The sequence below is a fragment of the Mytilus californianus genome, unplaced genomic scaffold (assembly GCF_021869535.1).
Source record: "Mytilus californianus isolate M0D057914Y unplaced genomic scaffold, xbMytCali1.0.p SCAF_1, whole genome shotgun sequence".
Taxonomy (NCBI): Eukaryota; Metazoa; Mollusca; class Bivalvia; order Mytilida; family Mytilidae; genus Mytilus; species Mytilus californianus.
Window position 1 is genome coordinate 82,605,390 of NW_026262581.1, and position 20,866 is coordinate 82,626,255.

The window sequence follows — 20,866 nt, forward strand, 5'->3', positions numbered from 1 at the left end:
ATCATAATTTCTTTTAAAGGTTTTAAACAGTTGTTACTGTTAAAATTATAAAGTAGAAACGTATTTATAAAAAAAAACTTCTCATAGACTAAATCATCACTTTACAATATTAAGTCACATGACTGGCGATCACCTGATACATTCGGTCTCACTAATTAGCGACAAGAAGAATTTTAGCGACAAGAAGCGTCAAGAAGCGACAAGAAGAATAATTTTAGCGACAAGAAGCGACAAGAAGACTAATTAGCGACAAGAAAACATTTTTTTTAATTAAAATTTCTTATTCCAAATAAATATTAAGAGAATATGCAAAAGAAAACAATTTTAGCGACAAGAAAGTTAATACTCTATCAATAAATATAGAAAAAAAAATTGAAACATAGATCCAGAGACATAATTTATTGTATTATATGTCTCTGATAGATCTAATTGCTACATTTATTTGTGATATTTTATTATTTATTATGTATAACAGCAAGTATTACGTTTACCCTGTCGTATTATGATATTAATTTTACTTGTGTTTTAGAACAATAGCACTATATAATAAACTTGCAAAATGCATTATTTGTGCATCATTGTCCAGAAAATACAGACACAAATTGTGAAATACAAAGAACTGAAATCAAACAAGAGGAAAACATTAATGTGAATATTTTTCATCATTTTATTTTGTGTATTGCCTCATTTAACGATATTTATCATGTTAACTTTATAAATAGTTTAATGTTGATTGAAGATTAAAGGAAATTAATGACAATCTTGAGTTTTCAACAGGTGTTCACTATTTACAATGATTGTATATTCTGGCGCGTGTAATTGTATAGTCTGACGCGTGTACAAAGTTGAAGGTGTTGAAGGACTTATCATTTTTTATCTGGGAGGGGGGAGGGGCTGGTCAAAATGCAGGGGGGATCAAGTTTTTTTCTGTATGTGGAAAAGGGGGGGTTCAATTTTTTTTATAAATTCAATGTAGGGGGATCAATATTTTTTGCACATAGAAATAAGTAGTTCACATACTTCAACGGAGACAAAATGTCAAGAAGAACATTACAACAGTCAAATCGAAATATATTTTTAACACCATTCATATACAATTAAGTAAGACATCACTATCAAACATTTATGAATGAAATGTGACAATAAATGAGTAACTGAATTGTTCAAGCTGTAAGCATAAACTATCCATATAAAAGTTTAGCGACTCAATGGAGGTTTCAATAAGGCCTTATGTAAAACTTAAGTTTAAGCAGCGTTCAAGAGAGGGACATATAATAGATCCCTCTAAGTAAATAATGTGTTGTTACTGTTTCAAAAAGTTTACTTTTTAATGCATATTTTTGACAGAGTTACTTAGGATAAAGTTTTCTTTAATAGCCCAATATAGGAAATTAGAAAAAAAAGTCAGAAAAAGCTATTCAAACACTCAAATGTGTTTTTGGACTCAATACACTGAGAATATTTCATTTTCAATATTTTCGTGAAATAACATGATACGTGTTTTGCATGTTAAAATTTTGGCATGTTTATTAGAGGGGGGATCACAATTTTTAAATGTTTTTACGGGGGGATCAAATAAAAATAGTGAAATATTATGGGGGGATCAAGAAATTTTGTATGTTTCATTTCAAAATGACCAGCCCCCCCCCTCCCAGGTAAACAATGATAAGTCCCTAATTAGATGTTATTGTAGCAATAAAACAAGGGACATGCGCCTCGTTAATCTCATTTGATGTTTCACATTGTGTGTACTGTTATTACGTTAGGGTGAAGCCACATCTAATGTTGTTGAACTATCAAGAACAATGAATTGTACTGTTAGAAAGGAAATAATATTTCATGTTTTTGCGTGTGCATTTCCTTTGCTCTAACAAGCTGACTGAAGCCATTCAACTTTTATGTTTTGAATAAAGTAAATTAAATACGCTTAAATAATAAATATGGAAAAGCGTGGCTTAGAGTTCTACAAATAAAGCATCTTAAAAAATTGGCAAACCCCATGTACATAGTGTATAATGATTGTGTTGAATGTAAACACGCTTACAATATAACAAAGCGTATATCTGGGACTACACAATCCCTTTCTTCCTCACAAATATTTTATTTCTTCATCTGTCAATATAATAAAAAAGCTACACAATCCCTTTCTTCCTCACAAATGTTTAATTTCTTCATCTATCAATATTATAAAAAAAATATCAATTTATTCCTGCCCATATATTAAAAAAAATCAAATGTATATTTTTGAATATTTATTTGGAATAAGTAATCTTAATAAAAAAAAATGTTTTCTTGTCGCTTCTTGTCGCTTCTTGACGCTTCTTGTCGCTAATTAGTGAGACCCGATACATTAAAAAAAATGGCGGTTTATCTTTTCAAAACGAGCGTGGTTTATTCAATTTTCATACACTTATCTTCTACTCTCCATGATGAACACATACAAAACAGTAAGTTATGACCACAAGAAACACAGAGCCTAAATTAACCGACAACAAAAGCTTCATGGTGTCTTTATTAAGACATGGCAAACTTCCGGATTACAAACAGACGGACAAATTTACACGATAAACGAACGTAACTACAGAGATATAAAATGTATTTTATTTGAATAAAACATGATATATCAAGTACAATAAGATACATATTACAAATATAACATGTAAATCATAATAAAAGTCGAGGTATTAGCGAAAAATTCCGTACTCTTCACTTCACCTGTTTTTTTCTTTTGTCGGAGTTCGGACCTGAAAAAAGGCTAAGAAAATGTTTGTAGGCATGTATACTGCGCACCCCTCTTACAAGAAACATGACCCAGGGTATAAATGTGCGCACTATACATACCAAAAGACGGTAAGTTATTGTTTCCGTTAGTACTTCACCAGGGGCGTGGCAGGCGTGCTCCCCCCCCCCACCCCACCCCCCTCAAAAAAAAAGTTTGCAAAGCATGGGTTGTCCTCAGCTTAATAAAGAATATTTCGATAATTTTACCAGAGGTAAAGCTACGCCATTGGCAGGGTTAATCTAATAGATTGATAAATTTCAAAAGGGGAGTACAATATGATCAATTTATCAACTTAACCAATACAGGTTGATTAATGGAATCATCAAACAAACTTTTGAAATTAAAAACCATTAAAACAACTCATGTCAAGTTTTGTTCAAAAATGCACATTGGTTTAAAGGTAGACAACTTTCAAACTTATCTGTAGAAGACAGTCGAATGGACTATGGATGCAATGTGATGAAATACATCAGGCACACACTGATAACAAATCAAATGCTTCTTTCTACAACTATTTGTATAAAAAGGCATAAAACATCAACAATATCACAGTGGTCAAGATATAGCCTTACTAACATTAGCATATCCCACACCAACACAAGTCAATATTAGTTTATCTCCACCAAGTTGCAAATCTTCATTTTCTTCTGTTTTTTTCTCTGTTTCTATTTTGAACATTACTTGGAAAAAATCTCTTATGTGCTTTAAAAATTGAATCCTAAAAATACAGAGAAATAAAGATTTCATTCAAAAAATATAATGTGCTATCTATAATTGATAGGCTTTCTATGTGATTTCATTTTAGTTGCATGATAATGCATATGGTTTGGTTTATTTAAAAACATACATATGTTCATGATCCTTAACAAATGAAGGAAAAAAACCACATATAGTAAGCACCTTAAACAAAGAATAGTGAACATATGCCGTCTTAAACTTGCAGTGAGGTGAGATTTTTTTTTTGCTCCTTGTTGAAGGCCTCACTGTGACTTTGAGATGAAGAACAGCAATAACAGCACTGTTCCTTTGCTTTTTGTGTGTTTTCTGCTGTGCATGTACTGATTTTGTGTCATGGATGGATACCCCATATCCTTTGTTTTTCCTATTATATAACCTTGAACATTGCCTCATAAAATAATACGTGTAGGTAAACTAAACAGCTGAAAGATCTAAAGGAAAATCAGAAAATCACTTAACAGGGTCAGTGTCAGACAGCCTCAATTTCTTGTGGTTGTAATTTTGCTTCAGAATATTAGCAATAGTGTCCTGAAATACAAGAGTATTTACTTTGTATCAATCTGATGAGTTAAGTCCTTTTCAATTGCTCTTAAGGAGGGGGGGGGGGACCCTGCAACATTTTGTTTGTGTCTGTCCCAAGTCAGGAGCCTTTAAATCAGTGGTTGGCATTTGATGTATAACATATTTGTTTTTCATTTACTGTTTTGTACATAAATCAGGCTGTTAGTTTCTTTTTGAATTGTTTTAAATTTTTCATTTTGGGGCCTTTTATAGCTTGCTATGCAGTTTGAGTTTTATTCATTAAAGAAGGTTGTACGGTGTCCTATAGGTGCTAATTCTACATCATTTGGTCTCTGGTGGATAGTTGTCTCATTGGCAATCATACCACATCTTATTTTTAAATTGTCCTATCAAACAAAGAAACTGTTGTCATGAGAGATGCTACAAATTGTTAACAATTCCACTAAACAAATTTTTTTACCCAACACTCTTATACTGAAGTGTTGACTTGAGATGTGCTTGGATTGACCTGTTGTCTGATTTTTTGCTTTGCTTCTGTTTATGTAACTTATGTATTATTGCAGAAAACCCTTGGTAATTGATTCTAGTCAATTATCTGACTTCTTGTTTATCATCATCATAAATATTTAGAAAATGTAATCAATGCTCAGCTTACATGTATGGTGACAATTCTCCTATCTGAACTTTAGAAACATCTTGCTGGCCTAGCACCATAAATAAAGCTGTCAAAGCCTGGTTGTTTGAGTCCACACAGCCACCCTTAAATCATACAAAAATATAATGTATTACTAACACAATTAAATATTACTATTCAAAAGTATTTGCATCAAAACAAATGAAGAACACAGTGATAAGATGTTGAAATGGGTTTTGAAAATCATTTTACAGTTCCCAATCCTTTTAAGCACATTTTTATTAGAAGTTTGACATAGAAAAAATAACTTTTATCAGAAAATTTCAGAATATATTGACTTTTTTATCACAACTAAAATACGTTATCATCAACCATTTAGAATCACCAATAAAGTATATTGATACGCTTTAAAATTTTCATGAAATCAAAAATATATTTTAAATTGCTGAAGGACACTTCAAACATTATGGTCAGTGGGAATCTGATCGACATTTTTCTTCTCTACCGTTTGCGGTCTCATGTAATTACTCCTCGGATTCTGATCCCTCTGCGGATTTCAGTTCGGGATACTCGGAGTTGGAACTTATTTGAGTTACTATAGATTCATTTACTTTTTTGTTTGAGATAAAAATGTAATTTTGTGGATATTTGATTTTGTGGTTTTGCCAAAGTCTGCATTTCAGCTTACAGAAAATCTAAACTTCTTTGAACATATAAATTTGTTACTATAGCCATGAAATTCCCTAAAATTGGTATAGCACAAATAATAATGAATCCACTGTAAGCAGCACTGCATTTGTCAATGTTTATAATAGACTGCATATTGCAGAACTAGTAAACATACCCTATATATTTCCTCTAGTAATAATTTGGCTCCATTTTTGCCTATATCTTCGGGAACAGAAGGTCCTGATCCTTTAGGATTAGATACTACCTCTGCTGTAAGGAAGGTTCCATTTAATGTCTCAGCTACTAATGTTAAACCATATCCTGGGGATCTGAAATACGTATGGCATTTCAAGAATAAAATATTTATCTGACCTTGCACTCAATCATCAATGTCTAGCTTCTTAATAGAGGTCAGGTGGGGAGTTTAAAGAACATAATAAAGATCAATGATCAGTTTTTAAACTTTGTTTCATTTTTCTTTAAGTTTTAAGAATATTGCATGTGCAGTAATGAAACAGCAACCTAACAAAACAAAAATCAGCAAGACATCTTCAGGTCAATGTAGGTTCTTCAACAATAGACAAGTATCTATACATTATGTCTATCTCTAAATCAGCCCCCGGGTCGAGAAAAGTTGTGAACGAGTTTTGTGAATCTTTAAAAACTAACAATAATATAAGATCAATGACCTGTGATTTCTGTTCATCTTGTACCATCATATTACCAGAAAAAAAATAAAAATAAAAAAGGCAAATTTCAATTACGGTATAGCAAAATTCATCCCGTCATATTTTGAAAGAATAAAAACATTGCATAAATTGCCAATTATGAAATATAAAAATCTGAGGAGAAACAGTATAATTTTATTCAAGTTAATGAATGATTTACTCACTTTCCAGAGTGGCTTCCCTTGTAATGATCTGTATAAATGTATATATCTGGTATAAATTTATTCAGTATACTCCTGGCTGACTCAATTATTCTGTTATTTGTTACTGGTGAAACTCTTACAGACCATCTAGAGCGTGTTAAGGCGAAATAAAAACTGAAGACAAAAACTTCTTTTTCACTGATCAAATACATTAATATAAGCAATTTTTTTATGATTTTTGTGTGATTTCAGAACTATGTTAAAAACTCTGGTTTTAATATAATTTTGTTTTTAATCTTGAGGTTTCTTTGTAATGAGTGAACATTTTTTTTCCATTTTTGTTCCTGATGGCATTAATGTTTTCTGTCATTCCTAATATTATTATTTTATTCCTCCTTGGTATCTTTTCTAATTTTTAGAACACAAAATAACTTTGTCTTCACATAAAATATTTCATTTTGTTGGACTTTCTTCATTATATTTTTAAAATGCAACATGATATTTTACTTATTTTCAGTAAAATAAATCTGAACAATAATACTAGGTTCAAATTGATTCACCAAATTTCTAAAATGGCACTCTCTAAACATATGAATATTAATGGAATGATGATAAAATACTAAAAAAAAAACCTACAACCGCTAATAAAACCGAATAGGGTCAATATTTTATTTTTTGGGTATGGCATTGTCAGTTGGCATTGTTAAATAAGATTTTCGTTTGCACATTTTAAATATCTAAATGGAAAGAATTTATCTAATTGTTTGAAATGATTTAACAACACAGAGATAGTTTGTATTCTTACAAATCAAAATACAAAATATTTTCTTAGTCAAACGGTCTACTTTTTTAAATAAACAATCACAATTACATTGTTCAAAATAAGGATACGCCACACCTCTAATACGTTTGATCTTCCCTGGGTCTGTATACTGCAATGGACGTAATTTCTGTCGACAAGGACATGTAAAAAAGATTTCACCACCACCTTCTGGGGCTGCTCCTCTTTTCAATATCTATTAAAAAAAGACTCATAAATAATAACTATTAATTGACAAGTTACTATCAAGTTTACTACTTCCTGTTGTTGTATAAATTTTGCTGTCTGTTCTAATAAAATCAATAATATTTAGTGAAGTTCCAATCATCAATTATAATCTTAAATCCTTGCATTGGATTTCTAAATCTTCAGCAACAATTGATTATTATTTTAAAAATTCAACCATTGATATACAGTTCTGGAAATAGATGGTTTGTATGAAAATGTTTTGTCAATAGAAATTATTTAAAGCAAAACTTTGTAATACAGCTAATGATTTTGTTTGTACAATTTACTAGGCTAGAGTTTTGTCTTTTTCTTGTTTGTCATTAAAACACTTTTAAGGTATTAAAATAAACATAACCAGAAAAACTGAAAGCAAATCTCAAATACATAACCCTACTTTCCCATAATTTGCATTAATAAAATAAAATCTCTGTTTCATTATTGAAGAGCCAAAAGACCATTCAGATCAAATATAATATATAACATGTATAAGGGGCACAATGCTATTAGGAATTGAAGACATTTCTCAAAGTTTTATTGAAATCACGCCACAGCTTAGTCATATGAAACTTGAAAATTGAAAAAAAAGTTGAATATGTTTTATATACTTGAAATCATGGCTAAGTTTTACTATAAAACAAGTGTTCATGAACTTTCTTGTAAAAGAAAATCCTTTATATTATCAAAACCTTCATAAATGTACTGCTATTGAATTATTGTCTTCCCATACTCTAATTCATTGATATATTCCCTTATGCAGTGACCTTAACTACGAGACCTCTCGTTAGAACTTGTGAGGGGAAAACTGTGATGAAAGAATGTAAATAATCGTGCACTGGTAGGTAAATAGTAATAACTGATTCTTACAGAACTGATTAAATACACCAAATCATTTAACAACTGTTAAAGAAAAGCTAAATTTACGTATTGAAACGCATGTAACAAAAAAAAAATCATGGCTCTATCAATTCACTTGTTTTTCACATGCTCTGTGTTGATTGTTTATCAATGTCATGATCTGGTAATTTTTGGCAACAAAGATAATTAGCTTGCGATCAATAATCACTGAATGTAATATTGTTTGTCGATAATACATTATCGATTTGTTTTAAATGTAAAAAAAAATGCATACAGTACTTAAATTAGTATATATGCATGTATTGGTTCAATAATTTCGATAACATTGTAATTACAAGAAACTCGTTTCATATGACTTTAAAGAGAAGTTGAAGTTACAAAGTTTGGAAAGGGATTAATGAAAGAAACACACCAATTATAATACATTCCAAATATGCTAAGCGAGAGAATAAAATATATTTCTTTAATCCTCTTTCTATTTGTTTTTAATAAAGGAACTGAAAAATCTGAAATCCATTTTTTTCATGCCTTTAGTTTCTATAATTTCTTTGCTTCAGTGTGAGATAAATGGAAATTATAAAACTATACAAAAAGTCATTATAGGATAATTTAGTATGACAGACATAAATCAAACAGTTGGAATGGCAAATAAATTACTATTAAAGTGGTAGAGAATTGAAAACCAAAAACTTCAAAAAGTTTTGACAAAAAATGATACGGGTAAAACATATTTATCTATATATTCATTAGGGCCCCCCTATAGTGATCAGTCTGTCCGTCCGTTCGTAACAAATTGTGTCCGCTCTATATCAAGAGAACCGTTACAATTTCATACTTTATACTTGACATGTATATTAACCAACACCAGAGGGTGTGTCATAATGTTTGTACAACTTCCTAGGTCAAAGTTCAAGGTCAAAAACTTTGGTTTCAGTTGACAACCCTATGTCCTATGGTAAAGATGCAGGGCCCACAGAGATGGCTCCCATCTAAATGATGTCTAGTTTATCTTAAAGACATGGGACACATATTTTGTCCATATTTAACCTGATAAATGTGGTACATTTGTTTATCACTAACCTTCAATTCCAGGAATTCATCTGTACCTAAGAATCTCTTTAATACAGGTAGTGTTGACAGTTTTATAAGGTCTACCTGTAAGTATATACCATGACAGATTGTTTAAATTTACCTGTTAATATGACCTGTAAGGTCATCATCACCGTGATTTTTACCATACAGTCTATTGTTTACTTTTTAATTCCATGCTATTGATTCATTTTCATATAAAAGAGTCAAAAAATTTAACACTTGATTTATTTCTACATATTTTCTTAAAGTTCAGAACCAATTCATTTTTTTTAAATTTACCTGTTAATATGACCGGTAAGGTCATCATCACCGTGATTTTTACCATACAGTCTATTGTTTACTTTTCAATTCCATGCTATTGATTCATTTTCATATAAAAGAGTCAAAAAATTTAACACTTGATTTATTTCTACATATTTTCTTAAAGTTCAGAACCAATTCATTTTTTTTCAGTCTGAGAACAACAAATAAATTCAATTTCCAAATCTTGTAAAATTCTCCGATATATAAATATCAGCTGGTCTATTTAAATTATATCAAACAATTTTTGGATTCCTCATTCTTTAAGAAACTACATTTTGTAGCAAATCATTTACAAAATCCTGATTTATTCAACATATTTTTAAATATTATGAATTAAACAGCCATATGCTGCAAGAACAATAATGTTAGTTTGATGGTGATGAACTGTATAAGCTTCATTCCAACCAAGCAAGGAATACTCAAGTTATCATCTGGAAACTCTTTGTTTCAGACACTTAGATGGACGGACAAAATGATTATCATATGCTCCCAAATATTTTTTCCTGGAAGCATCATAAATAAAACAAAGCTGTGAGGGTGATAGAGCAGATTGTTACCCCTCTGCTTTGAGTTTGTTGACAATATTTTTCTCAGGGTAACAATAAGCTCTATCACCCTCTAAGATATATGTGTTATTAATATAATTTTGACTAATGCTAGGCAAACTTACTGATGGATCTGTCTGGTCATTAGTTACCCCTCTGAGTGTAGCTCTCAATGGTGTCTTTGTAAAAGGTGCCAAGCATATCAAACCTTCAAGGAAATAACCAATGCCTCTTTGTGGATTACAATCATGTTCAATTTTTCCTCCAATTAATATTCCAGGCTGGTATAATAAACTGGTTCCTAAAAAATTGAAAACCTAGTTCAACAAAAAAATAACTAACCTGTACTTAATTTTGATAATTTAATGCAAATGTTGAAATTAAAATGGCAATGCATACTTGATGAAGGGGCAGGCCATAAAATCTCCTTGGAAACAAAACATGCAAATGCTAATACAACTGTATAATAAATAAATTGCTTCGCTGAGCGCTGCTGGATACGACCGCAGAGGTCCAACCCTGACCAGTTGGGGCAAGATTGGACACAATATTCACACGTCACTTGATACAGGTCTGAATTTAGATTGTAATTAAATATTTGACACATAATAGGTTTCTGACACAGAATAACTGTAGTCAAAGAACTTAGAATTGGTTATATGATTTGAATTTATATTCAATTTTTTGCTTTTGTGCAATACACTATGTTGTTGCGAATTATACCCCTGCTCCAAAAAAGTTTTTTACCCCCCCCCCCTTTTTTTTTGCTTTTGTGCAATACACTTTGCTGTTGTGAATTTTTTTTTACCCACCATCCCCCACCCTTTTTTTTTTGGCAAAAAAAATATTTGAAGAAATTTTCTTTTTTAATTTCTGAAATCTGAAATGAGAAAAAAAAAATGTTCCACACCCCCCCCCCCCCCCCCCCCCCCCCTCTCTTTTTCCAAAAAAAAAATTTCTTTCCCTCAAGATATGGTCATTATCTCAATTCAAATTTCCAATGGAGTTTGCAACCATAATTACCTATTTAAATACATCATAAAAGTCTCAAAATAGAAAATGACATACATAATCATGTCTAAAATTAATATTCCTTAATCAGCATTTTTAATGGTAACTTCTATAAATAAATTGACAGCTAATCACCTCAAGACAATACAACATTTCTTTATACATAATTTAAAAGCAGTGTAAGGGAGGTAATCCAAACACAAAACATTGTACTTAAAAGTAATTGCCCATTAACAAGGAAACCCTTGTTTTTCCCCCTTTTTTGCCCCTAATTCCTAAATGGTTAAAGCCATTACCCCCCCAAAGCCAATCCTAACCATCCCTTTGTGGTATGGAAACTTGTGGTATAATTTCAGAGAGATCCATACACTGTTCCATAAGTTATTGTCTGGAAACTAGAAAAATGCTTATTTGGGCCCCTTTTTGGGCCCTTATTCCTAAACTGTTAGGACTATTACCCCCAAAATCAATCCCAACCTTCCTTTTGTGGTTATAAACCTTGTGTTTAAATTTCATAGATTTCTTTTTACTTATACTAAAGTTATTGTCCGGAAACCAAATGTCTTCGGACAACGCTGATGACAACGACGTGATACCAATATACCACCGCAAAATTTTTTGCAGTCGTATAAAAAATGTCATTGACCTTGAATGCTAGTGTTCTCAAATAAACTAATTACAAATTAATACATTATTGATGCAGACACCAGAAACAGCAGGCCTAAGTCTTTTGTTTTTACTTTGTCCAAGCAAGACAAAAATCTTATATAAAAACTTTCTGTGAATATGATCAAGTTCATGTCAGAGTAAGCCGTATATATCATGCACAAACAAACTGGAATCCTATGATGACTTCAAACTGTTTATTACAAATGTCATTTTTTGTTTGGCTACCTTTAACTGACTTTACCCAATACTATTTTTTTCATTCTTATTTAGGGACTGAGAAGCGTGATATACATGTAGGTGAAGGGAAGTAGACTGATATGATAATCAACCTTTTCACTCTTAGCAATGAATTTTAACAGTGAATCCAGGAGATTATGCTTGAATAACTTAAACATATAACTCTGCATAATTAATTGTTTATACACGAATGGGAGGTTAAATGATTATTTTACCCCAGGTTATCCTGTTTGACTGTGATTTACTGAATACCAGCAAGAATGATTTTACCTGAATGACTGAGTACTGTACAGCGATAATCTTAGAAAAAAAATTGACCGACTCTACCCATTTTGTCAGATTTTTAACCAGACACCCAACATATTTTACTAGGCCTAAGTATCAAGAATAAAAAACATATATATATTTACATAGCATACCTGTTTCACTTATTACAACTTTTGAACCATTAGTCACTTTATCTACCAATCGTATGAAACTTGCTTCAAATTCTGAAATAAAAAGAACATACATATGAGAAATGACTTTAACTTGATTTTGTTTGCTAGGACAAAACAAAATTGGTGAAATTAGAAACTAGAGGCTCAAAGGAGCCTGTGTACATAAATTAAAAACAAAAAATTTTCAAAATCACATACAGGTATTGAAAGGGGCAATGTATTCTTCTTTTTAGCTCACCTGGCCTGAAGGGCCATGTGAGCTTATGCCATCACTTGGCGTCCGTCATTGTCCGTCGTCGTCGTAAACTATTTCAAGAATCTTCTCCTCTGAAACTACTGGACCAAATACCATCAAACTTTAACCGAATGTTCATTAGGGTATCTTGTTTATAAATTGTATCCAAAATTTTGATCTATCAACAAACATGGCCGCCATGGCTTAAAATAGAACAAAGGGGTCAAATGCAGTTTTTGGCTTATATCTCAAAAACTAAAGCATTTAGAGCAAATCTGACTGGGGTAAAAATGTTCAATAGGTCAAGATCTATCAGCCCGAAAATTTTCAGACGAACCGAACCACCCATTGTTGGGTCCTGCCACTAAATTGGTAATTTTAAGGAAATTTGGCAGTTTTTGATTATTATCTTGAATATTATTGAAGATAAAGATAAACTGTAAACAGCAAAATTGTTCAGCAAAGTAAGATCTACAATTTACAAACTAGAGGCTCTCAAGAGCCTGTGTCGCTCACCTGTATTTACTGATGCTTTGGAAATCATGTAAAATAAGGTTAAAATCATAATTAATAGTATTAGATATTATAATGATATCTAAGATAATAACAAAAAACGGCAAATTTTTTGTAAAATTACTAACTCAGGGGCAGCAACCCAACAACGGGTTGTCGGATTCGTCTGAAAATTTCAGGGCAGATAAATCTAAATCTGATGAACATTTTTGCCACCTGTCAGATTTGCTCTAAATGCTTTAGTTTCAGAGATATAAACCAAAAACTGCATTTTACCAGTATGTTCTATTTTTAACCAAGTCGGCCATGATGGTTGGAAGGTGGGGTCAAGTATGGTTAAATATGTCCCAGTAGTTTCAGAGAAGAAGATTTTTGTAAAAGATTACAAAAATTTATGAAAAATTGTTAAAAATTGACTATTAAGGGCAATAACTCCTAAAGGGGTCGACTGACAATTTTGGTCATGACAACTTATTTGTAGATCTTACTTTGCTGAACATTATTGCTGTTTACAGTTTATCTCTATCTATAATAATATTCAAGATAATAACCAAAAACGGCAAAATTTCCTTAAAATTACCAATTCAGGGGCAGCAACCCAACAACAGGTTGTCAGAATTGTCTGAAAATTTCAGGGCAGATAGATCTTGACCTGATAATCAGTTTTACCTTATGTCAGATTTGCTCTAAATGCTTTGGTTTCAGAGATATAAGCCAAAATCTACATTTTACCCCTATGTTCTATTTTTAGCCATGGCAGCCATCTTATTTGGTTGGCGGGGTCATCGGACACATTTTTTAAACTAGATACCCTAATGATGATTGTGGCTAAGTTTGGTTAAATTTGGCCCAGTGGTTTCAGCGGAGAAAGATTTTTGTAAAAAGCTAACGACGATGACGATGGACGACGGACGACGGACGCCAAGGGATGAGAAAAGCTCACCTGGCCCAAAGGGCCATGTGAGCTAAAAAGTTAATATGACCAAAATTGTCCCCTTAAGGAGTTATTGCCCTTTAAAGACAATTTTACACAATTTGTTCATCATGTTTGCTTACATTTAAAAATCTTCTCCTCTGAAACTACTGGGCCTAATACTTCTAAACTTTTACAGAATGTTCCTTAGGGTAACTGGTTTATAAATTGTATCCGAAGTTTTGATCCATCAACAAACATGGCCGCCATGGCTTAAAATAGAACATAGGGGTCAAATGCAGTTTTTGGCTTTTATCTCAAAAACTATAGCACTTAGAGCAAAAGTGACATTTAGTTAAAGTGATGAATATTGTCAAAATCTATCTGCTATGAAATTTTTAGACCAATTGGACCACCCATTGTAGGGTTACTGTCCGAAATATTTTATTTTTATGAAATTTTACTGTTTTTGGTTATTATCTTTAATATTATAATAGATAGAGAGAAAGTGTAAATGGCAAAAATGTTCAGCTAAGTAGGATCTACAAATAAGTCAAATGATCAAAATAGTCAATTGACTCCTTAAGGAGTTATTGCCCTTGAAAGGTTTATTTTTTACACTTTTTCGTGCAAATCTATTACTTTTTCAAAAATCTTCTTCTCTGAAACTACGGGGCCAAATACTTCCAAACTTTAACTGAATATTCTTTATGGTATCTAGTTTGTAAATTGTATCCGAAGTTTTGATCCATCAACAAACATGGCCGCCATGGCTAAAAATAGAACATAGAGACAAAAGCAGTTTTTGGCTTATATCTCAAAAACTTCAGCAGTTATGCAAAAGTGAAAGAAGTTAAAGTGATAAATGGGTCATGATCTATCTGTTATGAAATTTTCAGACAAGTTTGACAACCAATTGTTGAGTTACTGTTGGAAATAGTTTATTTTTATTAAATTTTACTGTTTTTGGTTATTTTCTTTAATATTATAATAGATAGAGAGAAAGTATAAATGGCAATAAATGTTCAGCTAAGTTAGATCTACAAATAAGTCAACATGATCAAAATGGTCAAATGACCCCTTAAGGAGTTATTGCCCTTAAAACGTTTTTTTTTTACATTTTTTGTGAAAGCCTAATTTCTGCCAGTTAAAACACTTAAAAATAAATTCTTTACATTATAACATGAGTCAGATAATTCAACATATGATTTTATAGCAAACAAAATGTGTTCTTTTGGGGAACTCACTTGATGAATCGGTCAGATTTCAGTATGTCATAAGAATAACAAGCCGAATTCAATGGTATCTTCATCGTTTAAAGATATAAATGATTACAATTTTTTTTTAAATAATTCTTGGTTTTTAAACATTGAAAATGACATCACAACTACAATCCCTTACAACAGGACCAACATCGGAAACATTTCCATATTTCCATTTCTTTTTCAACAGATTCTGAAGTTATAACATTGTAAAATATGCTGGAATTAAAAAAATTGTTTATACAGACTTCGTCCTCTCACAGGTAATACCTTCCTCATATTAAATATTTCAAGATACATGTAGGGGAAATTCGCCTAATTGCAGACAGCGCCGAAATGTGGACGGAAAACGAATATCTCAATTTTCAATAAGATTAAAAACTAGAGGCTCTAAAGAGCCTGTGTCGCTCACCTTGGTCTATGTGCATATGTGTTTGTAGATCTTACTTTACTGAACATTCTTGCTGCTTACAATTATCTCTATCTATAATGAACTTGGCCCAGTAGTTACAGTGGAAAATATTTTGTAAAAATTTACAAAAATTTACAAAATTTATGAAAATTGTAAAAAATTGACTATAAAGGGCAATAACTCCTTAAGAGGTCAATTGACAATTTTGGTCATGTTGACTTATTTGTAGATCTTACTTTGCTGTACATTATTGCTGTTTACAGTTTATCTCTATCTATAATAATATTCAAGATACACAATTGTAATAACCAAAAGCTGCAAAATTTTCTTAAAATTACCAATTCAGGGGCAGCAACCCAACAACCTGTTGCCTGATTGGTCTGTAAATTTTAGGGCAGATAGATCTTGACCTAATGAACAATTTTATCCCTATCAGATTTGCTCTTTATGCTTTGGTTTCAGAGATATGAGCCAAAAACTGCTTTTTTAGCCATGTCGGCCATCTTGGTTCGTGGGCGGGGTCATCGGACACATTTTTTAAACTAGATACTCTAATGATGATTGTGGACAAGTTTGGTTAAATTTGTCTTAGTAGTTTCAGAGAAGAAGATTTTTGTAAAAGATTACAAAAATTTACGAAAAATGGTTAAAAATTGACTATAAAGGGCAATAACTCCTTAAGGGGTCAACTGACCATTTTGGTCAAGTTGACTTATTTGTAGATCTTATTTTGCTGAACATTATTGCTGTTTACAGTTTATCTCTATCTATAATAATATTCAAGATGATAACCAAAATCGGCAAAATTTCCTTAAAATTACAAATTCAGGGGCAGCAACCCAACAATGTTTTGTCAGATTCATCTGAAAATTTCAGGGCTGATAGATCTTGACCTGATAAACAATTTTACCTCCTGTCAGATTTGCTCTAAATGCTTTAGTTTCAGAGATATAAGCCAAAATCTACATTTTACCCCTATGTTCTATTTTTAGCCATGGCGGCCATTTTGGTTGGTTGGCCGGGTCACTGGACACATTTTTTTCAACTAGATACTCCAATGATGATTGTGGCCAAGTTTGGTAAAATTTGGCCCAGTAGTTTCAGAGGAGAAGATTTTTGTAAAAGTTTACGGACGACGGACATAGGACGCAGGAAGCCTATGGGCCAGGTGAGCTAAAAAATGAAATAAAATAGATATAAGAAATAAGGTGTTTTGTTTTTCTATTGAAACTCTATTTTGTTGCAATAAGGACATCATGTTTATGACTTACAATTTACTTTTATGTATTGTGATTGAAAAGTGCACGCTACAAATAGCTTATGTCAACAAGTTTGAAAACCGGGAAATTTGGAAAAAGGTCAAAAGTCAGCGTGTCACAGCCAATACACAGTTATTCATATAAGTATGATAATTTATGCGTTGAAAAGCAATAGGCATTGAGTATTCTATGCGAGGAAACATTTCTTTTAATTATTCTTACTGATTTGTCTAAATTTTGATAACAAAATAGGAAAAAGCAAGTGTCCGCATTTTCACCACCGAAAATACAATTATAGCTGAAATGCGGACACAAGATATTTTGAACAACTAACACGTGCAGTGGTGCATATGTCAATTAAATTAAATTTCCGCACTCGCTCATTTTTTTACGCTTGGTTGCTGCGTGGGAGCGACCAAGCATAAAAAAATGAGCGAGTGCTGAGATTTAATTTTAATTAGATTGTAAGGAAAATAAATGCAGCAGCAGTGTTTATTGCTAGAAAATTAGGTTGACGTGGTTAAGAGTTGGACCTTCTTACTGCGGAATAGACAGATGAACTTATTGATATCACAGATTTTCTTTTGAAAGAAAGGTTTTAATAAAACATTTTAAAACATGATACAAACAAGACTGTGTCCATAGTACACTGATGCCCCACTCGCACTATCATTTTCTATGTTCAGTGGACCGTGAAATTGGGGTAAAAACTCTAATTTGGCATTAAAAATTAGAAAGATCATATCATAGGGAACATGTGTACAAAGTTTCAAGTTGATTGGACTTCAACTTCATCAAAAACTACCTTGACCAAAAACTTTAACTTGAAGCGGGACAGACTGACGAACTGTCGTACGGAGGGACGCACAGACCAAAAAACATATTGCCCTTAGGTGGGGCATAATAAAATAACCAATACATCGGTTTGAAAGACCTCTTGAATTTAGACTTTCTGCGAGCCTCCAACAGTAATGAATTTGTGCATCCAGCCGTCTGTCTGTCTGTCTGTCTAATGAAAAACATTGTGTCAAATTGAAAAACAAATGAAGCCCCTCATGGGGAGGTCCCAGTAATCGCATAATCACCAAATGTTTGCCAATATAATAACATAATCATTAAATATTTGCTTTGGTAATCATAAATTAATTTTGTTCAGTAATCAAATAATCCTAAACTAAAAGCTTGGTAATCATCATATAACCATTTAAATTTAAAATATTTAATCACAAAAAAGCTTCAAAATCTGGGTCATCTCTGGCATATCTTGCTCTTTTATTTCTTCTATGATTTTTTTTTAGTAAGCTCTTCCTCTTCCTCATCCATCTCCTCGGGTGAAACAGTATCACCTGCATCTTCCATATTTGGTTCGGTAATTTCTCATGTGAACAACATATACCTCACGTTTTTTAAACCTGCATGAACGAATGAATGTTCTGCAAATGTTGGTATACTGTCGCCAGTCGGATAAAATCCGATGCCATTATTGGTCAGAGAACAGGTTTTATATAACACAACATTTATTGCCATAAGGGGTAGCTCCCTTTCAATCTTTTTTACTTTTCATTTTCAAGATATTAGACTTAGGCCAGCAGGGCCCTTCATTCAGGAGTGACTCGGGTCAGTATTCATAATACTGACTTTTTCCATAATTCCCTGAAATTTTTGGTCTCCATTTTTCCCTATTCCCATATTTTTTTCGGACATTCCAATTTACAAAGTTTTGCATATACCCTCACACCTTGCGTTTTTCCCATTTTTGATTTCCCAATTCTTAAAAATTAAGCCTTTTAGTACTCATCCTATTAACTGTGTTCAGATTTTCATGGCGTTGGATGAGCCGCAAAAAATCATTCTTGTCAAAGAGTACATATAGAAACCTGAGGATAAATACAATTATCTTAAAAGTATCTAAAAGTGCAAATATAAAAATCTCCCCTCAACGAGTCAAGGCGTTTTATGCCACTAGGACTACAGATTTTTAAGTGATTAGGACATTAAAACACATTGCAATGAATGCCACACGAAATTGAAAGTTATCACAACTATATATGCATGCATGCATCTTGGAAGACAATATCACGATGGAAGTCGTCAGTACAAAAAATGTCTGAATCTTATATCATTTAATAATTGACCTATTAAAGATATTTACTGAACTTTTATAATCTTATTTTTCTCACCTTTCCACATGTATTACCAATTCATGTGAGAAAACCATTCTCAAACATGCTTTAAGATGTTCTGAAAGGGTATTCATGAAAAGTAATGGTATATATACATAATACCTGCGTTTTGAATAGCAAGAACTGTTAAAATTAAAGTGTCTGCAATTTGCGTCAAGGTGTCTGTATTTTAACTCCCCCTGTCAGCATTTACACGACTCGGCATTTCCGCAGGTTTTAAGAGTCTCCAATCTACCAATCAAGAGAGGAGACCTGAAAACGCGGGAAATAGTCAATTTGATACCCCTCTATCCTCTCCTGTCAAATGCAACCACCAGTATGTTCGCAATTGGCCTCGACGATATCGAATCCGGGTCCGTTCGCGCCCATTCACGTTCGCCCCCTTTCACGTTCGCACCCTGGGTCTGTTCGCACCCTACACGTTCGCACCCTTTTTATTGATTTTGTCTTAAATAATTTTTCAATCGTATTTTGGTTAGTGTATTGCTATAAATATTTTTTTTGTTCATTGTTTTAAAATGAAGTGACTTTCTAAAAACAATTTTTGTGTTGAATAATTTTTTAATCGTGTTTTGGTTATTGTATAATGCTATAAATAAGTTTTTTTTCATTGTTTCAAAACATGCAAAATAAAGTGACGTTTTTTGTGTTGAATATCTTTTTAATCGTGTTTTGGTTAGTGTATTGCTGTATTTTTTTTTTCATTGTTTCAAAATAAAGTGACTTTCTAAAAAAGGTTTTTTGTGTTGAATATTATTTAAATGTTAAGATACCAAACCGCTTTAAACACTCAACAACAATAACATTTTGAATCTTAATTGTATTTACTCATACCAAGTTAAATACATGCTAACTACATGCAGAATTTACATCAAGTTTAGCTGTGTAAACACCATATATAATTAACAGTAATCATAAATAATTAATCATCAAATCAATTTAAAACAATATTTCATTTAAAAAATTCAAAAATTGCCGAATTTTTCTTTATTTTGAGATAAACATCTTAAAAAACATCTTATAATTCATCGGGTTTTTGAATAAAAGAAAAGGGTGCGAACGGACCCAGGGGGCGAACGTGTGGGGTGCGAACGTGAAGGGTGCGAACGTGTATTGGGCGCGAACGGACCCGATACGGACGATATCCGAACTTCCGGATTTGAAAAAGTGTCCGCAATTCACGAATTTCCCCTACAGGATGTCTGAACTTATAAAACGGAGTAACTTTCTAATAGCTCCCAAAATATTAAAGGATATAAATTCATTAAGCAAATCTTGTCCGTTTTATCACTGACAAAAAGGGAGAGGGTAGTAAGAAAGGTGTGCTAACCTTTCAAACCAGGATCATCATCTCTCGCACGAATTTTCTTTATTTTAACAGATTTCCCACTCAATGTTGCTAGAATAATTCTTTGTCGCATATAATTGCATCCTTCGTATGTTAAGGTATTCTTTGCCATGTGGATTTTTTTCTTTTTCTTTTTCTTCGGTGTAAAATATTATTTTGCACATTCCTCTCAAAATATCGTTTTTGTAAGCGTAATTGCGACGCAATAAATGGACCTAAATTATGTCATACGCTACCGGTAAAAACATACAGCATCCGTTCATTTTTTTCCAACAAAAATACTATATTACTATAATTTTATATTTGATATAAAAAACATATTTTC

General features: G+C 32.1%; 1 protein-coding gene across 1 annotated transcript; it reads right to left on the reverse strand.

Annotated features, from left to right (window-relative positions):
• Positions 1-3,073: 3,073 nt before the first annotated feature.
• LOC127724732 (RNA 3'-terminal phosphate cyclase-like protein) lies at positions 3,074-20,733 on the reverse strand. The gene is made up of 9 exons (XM_052231831.1): positions 20,524-20,733; positions 12,396-12,467; positions 10,185-10,360; positions 9,200-9,274; positions 7,108-7,232; positions 6,238-6,363; positions 5,521-5,674; positions 4,698-4,801; positions 3,074-3,500 (listed from the first exon to the last, which is right to left on the reverse strand). The coding sequence occupies exons 1-9, from the start codon at positions 20,651-20,653 to the stop codon at positions 3,338-3,340; spliced, it is 1,125 nt and encodes a 374-aa protein (XP_052087791.1). The 5' UTR covers positions 20,654-20,733; the 3' UTR covers positions 3,074-3,337.
• Positions 20,734-20,866: the final 133 nt, after the last annotated feature.

What these genes read in the sequence shown, in the direction of transcription:
- LOC127724732 (XM_052231831.1), bottom strand. Translation starts at nt 20,653, where the DNA reads ATGGCAAAGAATACCTTAACATACGAAGGATGCAATTATATGCGACAA. An exon ending in AGTTGTAATAAGTGAAACAG is followed by an intron (nt 10,361 to 12,395) that starts GTATGCTATGTA and finishes TCAATTTTTTAG; the next exon opens with GAACCAGTTTATTATACCAG. An exon ending in AAGGGAAGCCACTCTGGAAA is followed by an intron (nt 5,675 to 6,237) that starts GTGAGTAAATCA and finishes TACGTATTTCAG; the next exon opens with ATCCCCAGGATATGGTTTAA.